Source organism: Cucumis sativus, chromosome 5 (genome assembly GCF_000004075.3).
Source record: "Cucumis sativus cultivar 9930 chromosome 5, Cucumber_9930_V3, whole genome shotgun sequence".
Taxonomy (NCBI): domain Eukaryota; kingdom Viridiplantae; phylum Streptophyta; class Magnoliopsida; order Cucurbitales; family Cucurbitaceae; genus Cucumis; species Cucumis sativus.
The window spans coordinates 6,738,245-6,757,491 of NC_026659.2; the positions used below are offsets into that span (position 1 = coordinate 6,738,245).

The window sequence follows — 19,247 nt, forward strand, 5'->3', positions numbered from 1 at the left end:
TCATGATCGTTTGGAAGAAGAATTACACATGCGCGTGTGACCGGTGTTGATACTACATACACAATTGTTTATCATTTCCTATATGATGGTGTATCATGATCTTTTAAAAGGAATTACATGTGCATGTGTGACTGATTAATCGTATGTTGATTGGAGCTTTTTTTTGTATTTTTTGTTGTGAGTTTATGAGCTTTTTTCGTTTTCAAAATTGTTTTATACAGTGTAAATATTTTATCGATTTCTTATATTTTAAAAACCCCTTTCTTTTATCTTTGGCTAATATCTAATTCATCTTAAATTAAAAAATTCAAATAAAGGATATTTTTTAATTAAAAAATCAAAATTTGTCTCTAACTAATAATAGAAGGATCTTATATTCTACTGTCTTTATTAAACTATTTGTTTCTAACCAAAATCTATTAGCCTTGATTTTGCCATGACTTCGTCATTTTTTACAATTTCTCTTATATTCTGCTCTATTTTAGGAAAACATAATTTTAAAAAGAATAAGACTTTATCTCCAACTATTATCTACTCCTGGTTAAATAAATTATTTTTTAAAAATAAAAAGTCGCATTTTTTTTAACATTTTATGTCTAACTAATATCTACTTCATGTAGATAAAGATTTTTTTTAAATAAAAAAACCGCATTTTATCTCTACCTAATATCTACTTCACCTTCAATAAATGAAACATATTTTTAAAAAATCACATATTTTTACTTAATATAATTTTTTTAAAAAAAAATTATTATCATTTAAAGTAAATTGTGTCTTCTTAAATGTTTGTGTGAGATTGAGATTTAGATTGAATTATTTTTTGAACTTATACATGTATATTCCATTTTTAACATTATGAAATACGTACAATGCACAAAGTTCTACTAATATATTATGAATTTCAGCATATATTATCCCAATAGGAGATAGAATAAAACCATAGATTTAATTTTCTTCATGACGTTCTCAACATCCAAGAGCTTCTTCGCATCCACTACCAACATCCCTAATTTAAAATCTGCCTTCATTTGCCATAACTTTTTGCCCTTCTAGTTCCAAATAATAATACCCATACCAATGCCCGATTTTTTCAAAATGACCCGTCACATCTATATTCAAATTCATATGCCCTTCCAGGCAACGACCACGATATATTCCTTGGCAGGACACCTCTTAGGATGACATGTACTGACCCAAGCCTAGGATTTGAAGTCGGATTTTGACAACTGATGGCCCCGCATCCTTACAACCTGACTACACCATTTTTACTTGTCTTGAATGCTTCTAAGAGTGAAAGTTATCTCCAAATACCGACACAAGTTCTTTCAACTTGCTTTGTCCTCACTCACATGCATCTTAGAAAAATTTCCTAGAGGTCACCCCACATTTAATTACTCCAATCTAAACACACTTAACTTTGAAATTTCTACAATTGAGCCACCGAAAAGAAAGTTGCACCTTGTTGCATTGTTTAACCTTTCAAATTAATTTAAGCATTTTTTTAACCTTACTTTCACGCCTTCAAGATTCATTCTCATTTAGATGTGATATTATTGATTCATTCATAGTCTTCTATTTACGAACTCAGGGAGTTAAATGTCCCACCCAACTTTTGCTTGATTTGTCCCAAAGTTACATTTTATTGTGAGAGGTTTCGCTCTAATACCATCTATAATGATCTAGGCCCAAGATTTGAAATATGAATTTGGCAATTGATGTTACCAACATTCTCCTATGACTTGGCAACATCATCTTGGATGCTTCTAAGAATAAATGTTATACCTACAAACTGACAAAGTTAATTTTAGCATGCTTTGTCCTCATTGACATGCATCCTAAGAAAGCTCTATTAAGGTCACGTACATTTGATTGTTCCAAGTTAAGCACATTTAAATTGGGAGTTCTTATGATTGAATCACTGAAATGGAAGGTGCGTGATATGAACCAAGACGTCGTTATGTTACCTCATAATGAATCACATGCTCAAGAGCCAATAAGTTACAACTAATATTGAACTCTCACGTTTAAGAGGAGGTGAACTCAATTAAGGAGATTCAAGTAGCAATAGTTGGCCAGAAGCTTTATGATTGGTTTCAGCTGATGCTAAAAGATGAAACCAATTGAACTTTGCAATTTGTTTTATTTTTACAAGAACATACCTTATCTTTGGGCTATTTCATTATTGGATTCATTATTTGAGTAAGAGGTAGAATATACTTTTTATGCCTCTTTAGTGTAGTAGGTTGAGTTTAAAGTAGGAAAACAACATACAATACTTTAGTTTTGATATTTTGGATTTTCTATCAATGAAAATTCTCTAGTATTTGACATAGCCTCATCAGCATGCAAGAGCATTCAAGCAAGTTTGATCACCTCGCTGGTGGAGTGTTTGAAGATGGAGTGAGAAACTAGTTCTTCTTATCCCTTGTTCTTCTACCAAAGGGTAATCCAATTCTAATCCATTCCCTTGGGTTGTTGTCAATTTGATCTAGAGTTTTATAATTTGATATTAAGGATTCACCAATTGAATTTCTAATTTTCAAAGTCCTAGGATTTTCATATCATTTGGTATTAGAGCTTAGTGTCACACCCTAAAAATGACGCATAAAATTGTTCACGAATTAAGGCTCCTTAGCATTGCCCAAGAGGAGCCAAATAAGTCCCAAGCAGTCCAAAGATCCAAGGAAGAAGAATAAAGGCATGCCCGAGACATGACATGTCCATGTGCATGCAAACATGTGTGTGCGGCCCTGGTAAGGCATAGGCGCGCATGTGCAAGGAAGGCACAACATTGGCGCACATGCAAGGCCCAATTGGATGAACGCGCAACACCTACACGCCTAGATGGGCCAGTCGAGTCAAACCATCAACGAATTTTATCCAATTTTGTAGGAAATGGTTCTTGGAAAAGATATTATACAAATTAGTTTGAATAAGTAATTTAAAAGTAGTAATAATATGCAAACTTATTACTTATATCATTGTCTAAGTCTTGATCGTGAAGAACATTTTCCAATACTTTAGCATCAATAGGAGTATGCTTATCTATGTGAGCCATGTACAAAAAAAAAAAAAGATTTCAAATCGCAGTTAGCAAAAGTTTGTTAAATAATCTAAACAATTGTATTAGCTCATACCTTCGGTCCACAACCAATCTTGATTACACATCAAAGCTTCCAAGAAGTTTTCATCAATTTAAGAATGATGTGGACCTACATGACTACCACTAATTCTAAATGGAGATTCAGAAGCAACAATAGCGATGGGAACAACTAAAACATCCTTTGCAATTTCATAAAAAACATTGTACTTGACTCCCTTCAATATCCACCATTGCAAAATGTTAAAGTCTTTCGTTCGTGGTGAAAAAGAGATTCATCCAAAAAATGATCAAGCTCTGATTTGACATTGTTAACATCATTCTCCACATTAATAACAAACTCTTCAAACTTGAGGTGACCATCTTTCCTATTAGCAAGAGAAGTTTTACTACTACTTCCATCTCACTTTGAAGTCGAATAAGATGTAGATGTAGAACATTGAGGTTCTTCTATTATACTTGATTTTGAACTATAAAACTTTATCAAATCAAAACACAATTCTCTAACACGTTCAAGTTCTGCAGTATAATGAGACCAATAGATTTGAGAAAAATAAAACTCGATCAATCTCATCTTGAATTTAGGATCTAATATTGTAGCTATTGCCAACATACCATGAATCACACTTCAATACTTTTCAAACTTGAAAATCATTTTTGATGCCATTACTTGTATCTCCTCAACATTAGAATTAAGTCAATTAGGAAGTTTCAACCTCATTTCACAAGCTTCTTAAAAAAAAAAAAAAAAAAAACATTTGAGGTTGGATAATTCAGTCATCAAGTAGAATGATTCTAATCTATGACACATTTATGAACATTGACATAAATAAAAGTTTTACAAAGTTTCCAACATGAATTAAATTAATTCCTACAAAGTTACAAACAATCAAACATAGAAATTTCAAAATTATAGATATAGATATTTCAAACATTGAAATTTGAGAAATTTGAAAGTCCATCAAAACATAGAAGTTTCAAAGTCCACCTAACATAAATAAAAGTCCTATAGTTATACAAACTTCGTCAAGACAACTTGTCCTTTATGTTTGTATTCTTCTTGTTCTTCTCCTTCTCGTTCCTCTCCTTGATTTTTGCCTCTATACCTGCTTTGAAGTCTTAAAAAAATCTTATTATTAACATAGTAATGACATAATCAATATATTTGAATTTTGAAGTTACAAATTAATTTAAAAAATGCTCTATAGCTACGAACCTTCTTCAACCGTTGCAATGTCCTCCAAGTATTTTTTAAGATCAACATATTCAATATTAATTGCCTTTGAACGCATCCAATTTTGTGCATATACGAGTGCCTCAATTGTGGTTGGAGCTAACGTAGAATGAAACGAATCAATCACTCTACCACTTGTACTAAATGCAGACTCAGATGCCACTGTGGATACCAGAATTGCTAAAATATCTTTTGCGATTTGACTAAGAACCTTATATCTTGAAGAATTTCCTTTCCACCACTCTAAGATATCAAAGTTCACCTCACGTGAAATACAATGCTCCATTAAGTAAACATCAACTTTTGTATCCACACTTAGGACATCCTTTTCATCCATATCTTCAAAATGGATACAAAAAACGTCTAAAGCGGAAGAAGAAGTTCTAGATGTATTGGAAGTAGTTCTAGATGTAGTGAAAAAGCTGCTACTACTAGTACTACAAACTGAAGGTTAACTCACACTTGTACAATCTTTAAACTCTTGAAGTTGAGATGATGCAATCGAGCTTGAAAATGATTCATGGCTATGACAGTTTAAAGAATATTCACTAAACAATCTTCTCAAAACAAATTCCACCTTATTCGCCACTTCTTTTGTTGTATCCATGTCAAATAATTTTGTCAAAGAATACATGAGAGATTTCATCTTGTAACGTGGATCCAAAACAGAAGCAACATACAAAAAGAAATTTGTCTTCACGGTCTTCCCCCAATACTTATCATACTTCTCTTGCACTTTCAAAGTCATGCCATGCAATAACTTATTACCAGGATCACCTATACTTGCATTTTTTTTATGCAATTTTGAACAATACAAATCTCATGGAAGATAGAGTTGGAAGTAACATAAAGAGACCCTGAAAGCCTAATAGTTACTTAATAGCAAACAGACAAAAATTTGGTAAATATTTTTGCAATTTTTCAATCTCTAGAAGTTCGTTTACACTCGTCATTTATGTAGACTGTATCGTAGTCTTCTAACCTCTCAAATGCCTTTTCAAACTTTCAGTTGCATCAAGCATCAAGTATGTGGAATTTCATCTAGTTTGAACACTAAGGCACAACATACTCTTGCAAGATATATTCTCCTCCTCAATGCATTTCTTAAATTTAGCAAGTCTAGCAGGAGAAGATCTAACAAACATAACTGCATTTCGAATTCGAATTAATGTATCATTTAGATTTTTCAGACCATCGCACACAATTAAATTAAATATATGTGCACAACACCTGATGTGCACGAAATCTCCATCCAACACAAATTCATGTTTGAAACATTTCTTCATATAATCAATAGTTGTATCATTTGATGAAGCATTATCAATGCTTAAGGTCAAAACCCTATCAATACCCCATTGTTTCAAATATTTTTCCACCTCTTTTCCTATTGTTTCCCCTTTATGATTTTCAATCTGAGAGAAATTAATTACTCTTATGAAGTTTCCAATTTCTATCAACAAAGTGTGCAGTCAAAAGCATATAATTAACATTTTGAATCGATGTCCAAGTATTAGTTGTAAGTGAAACTCTATATCCTTCATTCACAAAATATCTCTCAACTGTTCTCCTAAGTTAGCATATATTCCTAAAGTATCTCTAGCAATTGTCGTTCGAGAAGGAATAACAAATCTTGGTTCTACTAACATCAACGTCTCTTCCATAAACCTCATAAATGTTGGCTTTTTGGCCCTTAATCTCAAATTAATTTATTTTAATTATTCAATTAATTTATGTTTTGATGAAAACAAATCTGATTTTTTTTTATTGACAATTTTATTAATTTGAATAGATCATATCGTAGAGCTTGGAAAAATGATTCTAACGCCTCTTGAATCACCCAAATCGAAGTTCAAATGAAGAAAATATTGCTAAAAGAAGGTTAACTGAAAAATACCCGAGATGGTGACGTGGCGACCAAGCATTCAATTTGAATCAATTAGAGAAAGCCACTTGCAGCAATGAAGGAGTAACAAATGTGGCTTTTCGTTATGTTTTATTGGCTTTTATAAAGAAAATGAATTTAAAAAGAAAATAAATTTAATATTATTATTTTTCCTTGTGTCTAACGGCTAGTTGTTTAAAAGATGGTGAAGTTGCTTTATTGATTTCTTTTTAAACAAAGTTGAAAAGACATATTATTATATTATTATTTGTATTGTGTCTAACGGCTAATTAAGTTTAAATCTCAACCATTCATTTTTCTTTTACTTATATCTAATGACTCAAATGATTTTGAATTTATCTTTCCTCTCTTTTTAAATACTTCACATTTACACAAGATCATGAAAAGTCTTTACAATCCTCAAGCAAAAAGCCAACATTGTTATTCTCTCTAAAGCTTCCAATTTTTATTCTTGAGAGCTTCTTATTGTATTGTGAGGATTAAATTTGTGAGCTTCAAATTGTATACTCACTCTTTTAGAGAGATTTTCTTTTGCGTGATTTAAAAACTTCAACATATTGTAACGGTTGGATCCTAACCCGTGGAAATGATCGGGTTTGCTCTTGAACCCGAAAAAGTAGCAAGAATCGGTTCGGCTCAAATCCGTGGAAAGAGTCTAAAGAAGATTTTCAATCAAAATCCCAAGAGGTGCTTGGGAAAGTGGATGTAGGTTGAGTTTAACCGAACCACTATAAAATTACGGTGTCTTCTTCTCTAACTCTTTTCTAATTATTTTTTAATTTAATTTTAGTTACATATTCTTATTGGTTGAGTTTGATTGCATACTTCCATTCATATCTTTTTATCAATCTTGTTATTTAACAAAGTTTATAAAGTTCTTTATTTAAATATTAAAAAATATCTAATTAGTTGATTTTACTTTTTATTTGTCAAAAAGTTTATTTAAACCCTATTCACCCCCTCTAGGGTTGCCATACCGATCCAACAATAAATCCCTCATTCTCCACAAATCTAAAGGACAACTCATCAATTATATGATCATCTCAGCAATTATATGTCGTTCGAGAAGGAATAACAACTCGTCATATATGATCATCTCAGCAATTAGTCTTTGAGCATTCTCAATGGTAAATATCTTATAATTAACTTTTTTACCATCATTGTCTTTATTCTGAAATGCTAACTTTATTTGAGTCAGATCTACTTTATTGTCTTTCAATTGAAAATTATTCTTTTTACAGTAATGTTCAAGATGTGTTCTCATAGTTGAATTTTCATTTCTTTTTGGATGGCATGCATACACTGCATCAGAATAATTAAATTTAGCATGTGGATCATCATCACTATATCCAAAACATTTAGTAAAATGATCCCATACCATAGGCGTATTTTCTCTCTTCTTTTGAGATGGTTGTAGTTCTGGTGGTGACATGATAACCTCAACAACGACATCATTGTTACCATCGTTATTGCCATTGGTCAAACCTGTCAACATTTTGCCTAGTGTCTACAATAAAGATAAAATTCTTATCCTTAGTTATCTTAACTAAAATTTGATAACAAACAATGTATAGAATTACGTGTTATTAGGCCTTGGGGAGATTACGACAAAGAATCAAATATTACAATAAAATTAGCAAAATGGTTACTCCTAAAAGACAAGTGGTGTTTGATATATTTAACCAAACATATTGTTTTGCACAATTTAAATTTATAAATACACATATAAACCAAATGTTGTCTCTAATAATTCGTATAGGATAAAGAGAAAAATGATAATGGCATATGTTATATTCATGCTAATAACAATATTATCACAATGTTATGAGTTATCAATTAATTTGTAGAGGATGAAAGAAAAAATCTTGATAGAAATTTGTTTATCTTTTATCAGTATATTTACAGCCCTTTTGTGTGATTACATTTTTTTTATCTCATCTAAATACTTTTTCAAAAAAAAAAAAAACTGATTATGGCATATGTTGCTTCACAACTTGAGCCTCATGAAGATGGAGACAGACTTACTAAGTAGGGAGCATCTGCGTCAACGAAAGGAGCGTCTTCATCACTGAAAGAAGCGTCCGCATTGGTCGAAGGGAGTGTCTTCGTCGGAGCTCGGAGGTAGCTTTTGCGTCGTTTAATTTGCAATTGGCTTTTCACGTTTTTGTCTACCTTCTGCCGTTTCAACTTCCAAATTTTGGCGTTTAGTATAAGTATTTTACACTTTAATCTAATTAACTTATATTATATTATTATATATTTTATTTATTTAATTTTTTAAAATAATTTCGTTTGGTTCGATTTGAGAATCGGTTCCTAATATCTTGAACCGAACCAAATCGAATTTTATGCGATTTATTTGAAATAGAAACCGAATTGAACCATATACATTTGGTTTCGATTCGATTTCAGCTCAGTTATTGATTCGGTTGGGTTTTCAACTTCATTTTAAACATCCCCAATATGCATGACCAAAAGTAATCCATTTTTTTTAATTAAATTTTAATTATTTTACAATAGAATTTATTACAATTACTCCTAAGTCTCAAACGTGATAGTAAATGAGGCCTAATAGTTTTGTTGCAAACTGTTTAAAGTATTTTTTGTAGGGATTCACACGCACTCAATTCAAACCCATTTTTAGAATAATTAGTATGAATAAATGTTTCGACTAATTAATTTTGAAATGGTTAAAGTAATTCAATATTTTCAAAATCATCACAACCATATTTGGACATAGAAATCGTCAAAAATAGCAAATTTGATAAAGTATTTACAACATATACCAAAATTTCATATTCCATCAATAATAAACATTGATAGATATTGATATCTTTTGGCAGTGACGATAGATAGTAATAGAAATCTATCAATTTCTATCATTTATAGAATTCAAAATTTTTTCATAACTTGTAAATATTTTAATTTATTTTGCTATTTTTAAAAATGTTCATTTGAATATTTAAACTATAAAATAAATTTTATTTCAAAATAATTAATTTTAAGGGGTCTTTTGAAAAATAGAATAAAACGGCAAAATATTTATACCGTTTAGAACAATTTCAAAACAAAAAAAGCTCATGGGTCCACAATGAAAAATTTCAAAAACGTCTTGTGATTAATTAACATCCTGTGTGAGTAATATATTTGAAAACTAATAGTTTAGATTTGGCTACTCTTGTCTATACGATCATTTAGATTTGATCGTTTAGATTTGGCAATCCAATTTTCCAATAGTTTTTCATGATCTTCTATATTTGGCATACGATCTTGAACCAAATAACAATTTAAAAAAATATTAAAAAAAATTATCGAAGAAAGAAAAAGACGATGGAAAGAAAAAAATTACAAAAGAAGAAAAAAAGACGATGAGAAGGAAAAAATTGCAAAAAAAAAGAATATGAAAAGGAAAGAAAAATGAAAATATTTAAAAAATTGCGGAAGAGCCGAAAAAGATGATGAAATGAAAAAGTGTCGCATAAGAGAAAATGAAAAAGTATCGCAAAAGAGAAAATGAAGAAAGATCACATAAGAGAAAAGAAGAAAGACGATGATAAGAAAGAACAAACCTAATCTTTAAAAAAAATAGAAATTCTAAGAGCCTTTTGAATTTGTGACATAAACCGTAAATATTTTGACCGTTTGTTCTATTTATGAAAATTAACCTAATTTTAATGATTAAAAGATATTTAGAAGTAATTCTAATTTTAAATATACTAAAAATAATTTTAAAAATTTTAAAATCAGATCATATACTAAATAAGTAGTTTGAGAAAAAAAAAAGTGATTTGCAAGATTATTTAAAAATTAATGTCACTTGTATCCAAATATTCTAAATTTGAAAATAAAACACTTTTGAACGGGAGGGAATCTAGCTTAAAAGATAATAGAATCTCTAATAAAAATGTCATAATAGAATCTCTACAAAAAGATGTGACAAGTGCAAAATAATAGTATCCGTAACAATTGTTTTTTAAAATAGTAAAATGAACTAAAATATTTATAAATATAGTAAATTATTATTAATGTCAATATCTTCACGATTAAAAGACTACAAAATTTTAGAATATTTTAAAAATAGAAAAATAAATGAAAATATTTATAAGTTATAGCAAAATTTTGGATTCTATCACTATATCATATATGATACAATTACTGTATCATATCTGATAGAAGTTAGTGAGATTTTGTACAATCTACTAATTTTAAAAAAATTTGTAGAATTTTTGTGAATATTTTGAAAAGTTTTATAATTTAAAACAATTTATCAAATAACAAACCAAAATCACTTTATTCAATTTTGAATTAAAGAAAAAGAGATGGGAATTTGAGAGAGAGAGAGAGAGGGATTTAATTGGGTTGGGGATGAGAGAACAACGGGGCGAATAATAAGGCATAGAAAAGGGGTCAAACCATAATGGATTCTTCTATTTTTCTTACAATCTAAGCATATATATTTAAGTGTATGTTTCTTTCTAAAATCAATTAATTTAATAATATTCTTTCTTTTTAATTCTTCGAAGAACTAATTAATATTGTTTTAATTCATTTCTACTCTTTACATCCATTAATATTTGCTCCCCTTTTATTTCAATTAACCCTCATTTTCACCACCCACTTTGATATCAACACTTTTCCTCCTCTATACCACATCCAATATAATACAAAACTTACCTATATATATATATGTATACATAGTCCTTCATTGTTTTTATTCTATCAATTTTGATTATTGTTTAACTATATATATAATAATGGGACGGACTTAACTTTTAATTACTACGAAAGAAGAACCATGTCAATGATTGTTAAACTAAACTCACTTTGATGAATTAATTTTGATTATTGTTAATATCATTTATTTTCTTTTATCATATAAAAACATCCGCATGTCATGAAATTTGATTAACAAATGTCAGTAGTAGGGCTTGCATAAAAAGTTACATAAAGTATAGTTAAGTGGTGATCTAACATAGTACTTAACTCAAGAAGTCATAATTTGAAATTTTTACCTCTATTTGTGATCACATAAAAAGAGTTTATAGAATTAGGAGATATGGAAAAATATGTATTTTTATGGCTAATTTTGATAAATGTAATGAAACACTAAAATATATACGACGTGTATAACAAAATCAAAAAGTCTATAAAGTGGATCATTTGTTTTTTAATATTTTAGATTAAAAAAGATAGTGCGTTGGAATATTGGTACATGATCGTTTAGATTTGACGTTAGCTAAATCTAAACGATCGTGCAATCAAATCTAAATGATCGTGAAGTAAAATTTTTTAAAAAAATTTAAAAATCGTTTAGATTTGACGTTAGCAAAATCTAGAAAATTGTGTAACTAAGAATTTTGAAAAACAAATCGTTTAGATTTGGATTGTCAAATCTAAATGATCGTATAGCCAAATCTAAACGATCATATACCAAATATGTTACGTGTGCGACTGACCAATGAATCACCGGTTGATTGAGACACTTTTGGTATTTTGAATTGTGATGGTGGAATTTTTCCGTTTTCGAAATTGTTCTATAGAGCGTAAATATTTTGCTGGTTTGTTCTATTGTGTGTACGAATTAAAATAGAATCTTTTAAAAAAAAATTACATTTATTTAAAGTATGGAGTTAAGTTGGATGAAACTGAAAATTCAGTATAGAAATATAATATTTTATATTTTATGAAATGTACTAACAATATTATAAATAAAGAGTTTTTTCATTAGAAAAACAAAAATAGCTACACCTACAAAGACGATATAATTTGAAACAGAGATGACAATACAAAATGAAAAATTAGAAATGAATTTAAAATAGCATATAACTGTTAGTAATATTATAGTTTAATTGTTTAATTTCTTCTACATTTAAATATGATCAAAATTAAATCAATATTATTTTCAATTTCAAATCAGCTTCGCAAAATTTCATTCAAATATATATGAGAAAAAGCAGTAAATATTTTTCACAAAGTAAAAAGGTTAAAAAATTTCATTTATTCTAATTAGTTTATTATAAATTGGTCTAGGATGTTGCAATTGCAAATGTTACTTTTGCACTTTATATACTAATATTTATCTATGCATATATAGACCAATTTTTTAGTGGCACAAAACTTCAAAGTTAGGTTGGGAATTGAGAAAACTTACAGATTGCACTGTTTGACCTAATTGAGTTGCATTTACATATGTCAATCATAAAAAATAATAATAAGAAATTGTTTTCAAATATAAAAAAACGAACCATTTTTTTTTATATAAAATATAATAAAATTTCAAGTGATTCTACCCTTGCTTATCCACAAATGAATAAAATGTGAAAAATTATTATATCTTTTGTAAATATTTTCAATAATTTTGTAATTTACAATCTTTTTTTAATACTAAAATAAATTCAAAAATAGTAAATTTTAGATGTTAGATATGCAATTTGTTTATATAGCTGGTCACTTAAAAATACAACAAATGTATGCATGATAAAATATGAAATTAAATAAGATTACTTAAAGATGAGAGAATCGTCACTTAGTCATAGAGATTGAGAATTTACAAACGAAAGAAAAGTTAATAGTTATTATTAGTATAAAATGATAAAAAACCACAAGTCTCTTTCTGGAAAAGAAAAGTGTAATTATTATAAATTTGTGATCATATTCTATATATATATATATATATATATATCTTGAAAGGGTATATTGTCATTTTCTTTGTGAACATCTCTAAAAACTTGTTTGAGTAATTTTGTGAAGAAAGGTTCTTAATGAGTTGGATGAAAAAGAGGTGAACTTCATGAAAACCAATGCCCCAACGCATTAGAAAATAAAATCTTTTTGGAATATTATAAATTCCTAACGTGTAGAACAAATTTAAATAATTATCTAAAAATACATAAATTTATATCATTATTATCCAACATATGAACCATAAATTGATGGCTAATAACTAAGTGTATAACCATTTTTAAAAATGACACAGAAAAAATTTATCAACTTCTATTAACGTTAACATTGTAAATATTTTGATTCATTGGGAGAGACGCAACCTTTCTTTCCAAAGGTTGAGGAGGTTGAATAGCTTATTCTATATATTGTACTAACAAAAACTACACAAAACTAAACTATGTTTTAATTAAATACACAAAACTTAATTATATAGATCGTGCCCTTAAGGCATATTCAATTTAACAATAAAGTTTAACTCATTTTGGAAAAGAAGAATTAAGTGTTTTATTTGATAATTAAATTCAGAAAATATTATAAAAAACTGAAATATTATACAAAAAAAAATATTAAATTTTTTTGACAAACTTACTGGAATAAAATCAATCAAAAACAAAATTTATTAAAAAAATCAAATGTAAATATTTTGTCCACTTTTTTCGTCCATTACTTTCAAAGCATCTATTTTAGTTCGGTTATATTTCATTTTGGTTAATGTGCATCTTCATTTTGTTTATTTGAATCAAAATTATTATCACGATATTTTCTATAAAACATTTTTCTAGATATAGTCACAAAATTAGATTAAATAGCTTTGGATAGTGTGCAAATATTAGAAGGAAAGTGAACATTTTAGAACTATATAAACAAAAATTAAATACTTAAAACCAAAATTCTAAGAACCAATGAATGAAATTAGTAATGAAAGAAGATAATTATGAAAGGTTTTGACCCACAAAACTGTGCTTAGAAGTAACATTTAAATTTTTGTGTTGTACAAAAATAAAAAAGAAAGAACCACTCTCTTTCGTGTATACATTGCGGCCTCTCTACGGTGATCATGCCCAAAATCCAATTTATAAGTTCTCTATTTCTTGATTTTGACAACAAACTAACATTTTCTCTTTTTAATAATTATATATTTTCTGGTGTTGAGTTCGAGATGATTCATATATATATATATATATATATATATATATATATATATATATACTTTTCATCTCTAAAATTAAATTAGGTTTGAGACTTTGAGGTAATTCAAAGAAAATGAAAACACTTTTTATTTTTATTTATTTTTAATTATTTGATCTCCCTAATAAATAAGCAAACTCTTACTCCTCTCACATGCAATTAATTGCCAAAGTCAAAACACTCACACGTGAGCCCATTAATATTACTTTTGATTTTCTTTTTTAGTTAAGAGTTTAAAACCTCCAAACCAATAATAATAATACATAGTAATTACGATTGGAGTTGAGCTATATATGTGTGTGTATATATATATATATATGTATACATTGTATTATAATTTTCTTTTGCTCTCTCTAGATCTTAGGTGGAATAATCCTCGTACATAACCAATAGCTATTAGAGATGACCCAAATCCTCATATCACCATTCATTACTACAAACTAGTTATTTTCTCTCTTTCTTTCTTATTTCTTGGACCTTTTTCTCTTTCTACTTTTCTGGCTAATTTGATCTCAAGTGAAGATTAGAGCATGCTTGGATGTCCAAAGAAAGGTAAGAACAAACTCATCTCTTTCTTCTCTCAAAATTTCGAGCTGGAACTATTTTCGTTGAAGGTTCTTTCTTTTTCGTTCTTTACAATATAGTATTGCAATGTTGGAGAACAAGATTTGAAGCTTTTAACTTGTTTTTATCTGGGGAGGGTTAGAAACGATTTGTAGTTTTTATCTATTTCTTAAGATCTGATTTTTGTTAAAAGTTTTTGGAGTGAGGATTCAAGCTGCTTTCGGCTTGATAGAAAAAGTTACAATGTCTTTCTTGTTAGGTATATATATATATGCTCAATTTTGCTTGAAGGTTAGAACGGTGTGATGGGTAGAAAAGTTACTAAAATGACTAAACTATTGTGAGCTATGTTGGCCTATGGTATTGTATAGTTAAATATAGTATATTTCGATCTCGATCATATGCAACTAATTGTCTAGAGAAGGATTATATTTCGTTAGATCATTGAGAACTCATTCGGTAACCATTATATTATTTCATTTTTATCTTTTGAAAATCAATTTCATCGACACTACTTTTCACTTTACAGAATTATCTAACTTCTACATTTTTAAGAGAAATGGAGTAAAATTTAAAAAATTAAAAGCAAATAGTCTTTTAAACTTTGTTGCATGATATGAAATTAAGAGGAAATAGAGTTAATTTTTAAAAACTAAAAAACCTTATTATAAAATGGGAATAAACTTGACTACTTTTATTTTCTTCATCTTTGTTCTTTCGTGATGGTTTATACAGAGAGAGATTCGATGAGATAGCGAAGAAGATAAAGAGAGAGACAGATGTATCATCAAATATTCCTCCACAACAAATTATGGGGAGAAGACACTCATTGCAGGGTCCTCCTGGAGCTCTCAACACCATTACTCCATGCGCAGCCTGCAAACTTTTAAGACGAAGATGTGCTCAAGAGTGTCCCTTCTCCCCATACTTCTCTCCCCATGAGCCTCATAAATTTGCCTCAGTCCACAAGGTTTTTGGCGCAAGCAACGTCTCGAAGATGCTCATGGTAACACATGACTAAAAGTCGGTTATATTATAACTTTAGTTTTTTTGAACTTTTGGAGTACGTTAGTGTTTGTTTAGTATGTGGAAACAGTAAGTTTGAACTTTTGTAATTATGTCTTTCTTGTAGTTTAGAAAGTTTATTCTACACTATAAATCTTTTTACAGTATTAAAACTTAAAATTTCATCCCGAGTGCGTTATCAAACCATATAGCGATGAATTCTAACTTATAAATCATATGTATATAAATACTAAATTTATCAAAGTCATAGGAGCTAAGTTTGTGATTTAAAGTTCTAATTAATGATCTGGGTGTATTCCATTCACGTGTCTAATAAGTTTAGGAATGGAAGAAGTTGCAATTACATATATACTACCAACATTGTTTGCAGGAAGTTTCCGACAATCAAAGAGCGGATGCCGCAAACAGCTTAGTTTATGAAGCTAATGTGAGGTTAAGAGATCCTGTTTATGGTTGTATGGGTGCCATTTCAGCCCTACAACACCAGATTCAATCCTTACAAGCTGAGCTCAATGCTGTGAGAGCTGAGATCTTAAGACACAAATTTAGAGAAGCTAATAATATCATTCACTCTTCTCCTCAACAACAACATGTGCCTTTTCTTTCTTCTTCTTCTACGGTGGTTGTTTCGGTTGCCCTGCCACCACCGCCTCCGCCTCCACCGCTACCTCCGCCGCATCATCATGATGCTTCTTCTTCTTCTTCCTCTTTGTACAATCGACGGACGGTGGCAGCTGCGGCTGATTATAGTACTATTTCAAGTAATGAAAATGTTACCTACTTTGTTGGTACTTCTAGTACTGGTCATCAATTGAATTCTTAGCATTATAATTGTAGGGTTTAAAGAAACGCAATTTTACCTGTAATAAAATTGAAAGAAAAGTTGGGGTGAAATTCAAGACCCTCTTTTTTTGTATTTTTTTCCAAAATTACTTTAGGAATATTCTCGATGGCACACATTTTCATGTATTCTACCTTAGCATCTAATTACAAGTGATCAATATTTTTTTCTTTCTTTTCTTCAAATTCGTTTTTGCATCCTTATCGTTTTTTTTACTTTTTCCATGAAAAACAAAATTGTTTCTTATTTCTTCTTTTTGAATTATTGCAAAAACGATCACAAATAGAACAATGATATTTTTCTCTCATTTTTTTTGCTCTATTGAATTTTATTTTGAAAATAAACTCATATGAAACTTAAAAAACAACTTTTTTTTTTGTTATTTAATTTCAATGAATATTTCTAAATAAAACATAAAAGACAACAAATTTAAAACCAAATTAATAATGAACAACTATTTTATAAATTTTTAGCAAGTCAACTTACTTACATATTATTAATTATAAATTTTCTATAATAGAATAGAAATATCGATTTACTAAAAGTTAATTCTATGCATGAAAATGGATGTATTAAGATTGTTGAGAAAAATTGAACATACCATATTCTTAAGTAAAAATAGTCGGAATTGAAACAAATGTAGATTTGTGTGAAAATGAAGCAAAATAGTTGGAAAAGACTATTTAGGTTTGAGAAAATGTGGATTATATTTGTTTGACTAATGAGAGTTGCAGCACATGGTGGTAAGTCGGTGGGATTGAAGGATGGGATCTGAATCCTTATTATTAAAATCTAGAATCAAAATATTAATAAAATATCGATACAAACATACCGATCGTAAAATTTTGCTATATCTTATAAATATTTTAACATTATTTTCATTTTAACCATTAATATTGATAATAAGAGAAAGAAGCTGGGTAAGAAGGGGAGACAAATTTTGTACGACTTTGATACTCCCCATGCAAATTTAGTCTTAATTATAAGGCTATGTTTGGAAAATTATGTGCATATCTCATAATTGCCCATATGCATGCTTCCACTTTAATTCTTGATCACTATACAGCCATGTGTTTTGTATCTTACAAACTTGTTCACATTATATTTGTATATATAGTCAAAAAGTTGGTCCTTGTTCAATTTAGCTTAATAAGTTTAATTTTTGGTCCATGTTCAATTTATGTTTTTGTATAATTTGGAGTTGCTAAATGTCTTTTTAAACTTCTTTTATAATGGTGGTTTTCTAAATGGGTTGCATCTGAGTTTTGTTTAATTTAATGTTATTGCCTTTCTTTTCAATTATTGCTTACATGTCGGTAGCTAAGGGTCAAATATGGTTTAGAGAGAAATGATATCGGTTGATTTCATGCCGTATTTTGAGTTAAAAGTAAGTCATTTGGAAGGGGGTGTGACAAAAAATTTAAGAAGTAATACACTTTTGATTTTATATTTCAAAAGTAGCACACTTTTAAAAAAACTTGTAAATTTGCTTTTCTTGATTAAGTTTGGCCGACCTCGACACTGTGATTCTTCTCAAATTTTTAAAAATCATTTTAACGTACTTTCTTAATCCATCTCGCCGAGATCCTCATCGAAATTATGAGTTTTGTTTTTAAATTTCAAAATAAAGGGTATTCTCAAATGACCAAAATACCCTTGGAAGCAAGAACGTTAGTTATTCTTAAAACTTGAAATCATGTGCTGATTTCGGCCAACACGAAACGTGTTTGCTTCCAAAATTGAAGAGATTTGTCTGATTTTCGCTCCTCCAAATTTCAAAAAGTCATCCTGAAGCTAAAATTTATGAACGTGATTTACTTTGAACAATTCCGTAGTTTATATGGCTGGATTTTAGGTTCTGCATTATAATGTTTTCTGTGAAATCAGAGGCGGATGGAAAAATATTTAGTTCATTTTCTGTTGTTGTTGAATGTATAACTAGATTTTAAGTTAATGCATGTGGTATTCTTTGATGAATCCCGACAATTTCATCAATCTGGGCTCGTGCAGATGAAGAATCTCGATCAAAATTGATGAAATTTCCCCAAGATTCATTGAATGAGTCTTAATATTTGTTGCATTTCACAAGCATTTTGTAGGGTAATCTTGAGAGGATGATTTCACTCGGGATTGGTTCGAGATATATCACAAAATGCACATAAACAACCTATCTGTGGCATCTCGGTGCAATTTTGTCTGAGTTTAATTTGTACTTCATGTTATTCTCGACCGAAATGTCTCGAGATGCTCCGAGTTATAGAATAGGTTACTCTTTTTTTTTTGTTATGCTTGTTTTTTATTTAGCAGATGACTCTTGTCAGGAAAATCAATACGAAAGACTTCTTCCTAGGTAATTTGACATATAGTTCACATTTAGTAAAGATCCTTTCAAATATAAAAAATAAGTTAACACCTGGACAAATATATATCTAAATCCCCTTCGGTTATTTCTTGGACATTAAGTTGGTGTTTAATGGATGAACGAAACGACCTAATTAGTTTTAAATTAGTCTGTAGAAGGTCTCGTTTTGGTGGGAGAAATTTGATATTATCACAGGGTTGAGATTTAGGATGAGATGTCTCGTTTAGTTCATACAAAATAAAGCCTTTAGATTGAGAAGGTTATACTTGGGCGATAGGACAAATATGAGTGGGTCGGAGTTAGACA

At 29.2% G+C, this 19,247-nt stretch overlaps 1 protein-coding gene across 1 annotated transcript; it reads left to right on the forward strand.

Moving 5' to 3' along the window:
- Positions 1–14,480: 14,480 nt before the first annotated feature.
- LOC101219425 (LOB domain-containing protein 15) lies at positions 14,481–16,757 on the forward strand. Its single transcript, XM_004146428.3, has 3 exons — positions 14,481–14,700; positions 15,448–15,718; positions 16,109–16,757. The coding sequence occupies exons 1-3, from the start codon at positions 14,687–14,689 to the stop codon at positions 16,559–16,561; spliced, it is 738 nt and encodes a 245-aa protein (XP_004146476.1). The 5' UTR covers positions 14,481–14,686; the 3' UTR covers positions 16,562–16,757.
- The last annotated feature ends 2,490 nt before the right edge of the window (positions 16,758–19,247 follow it).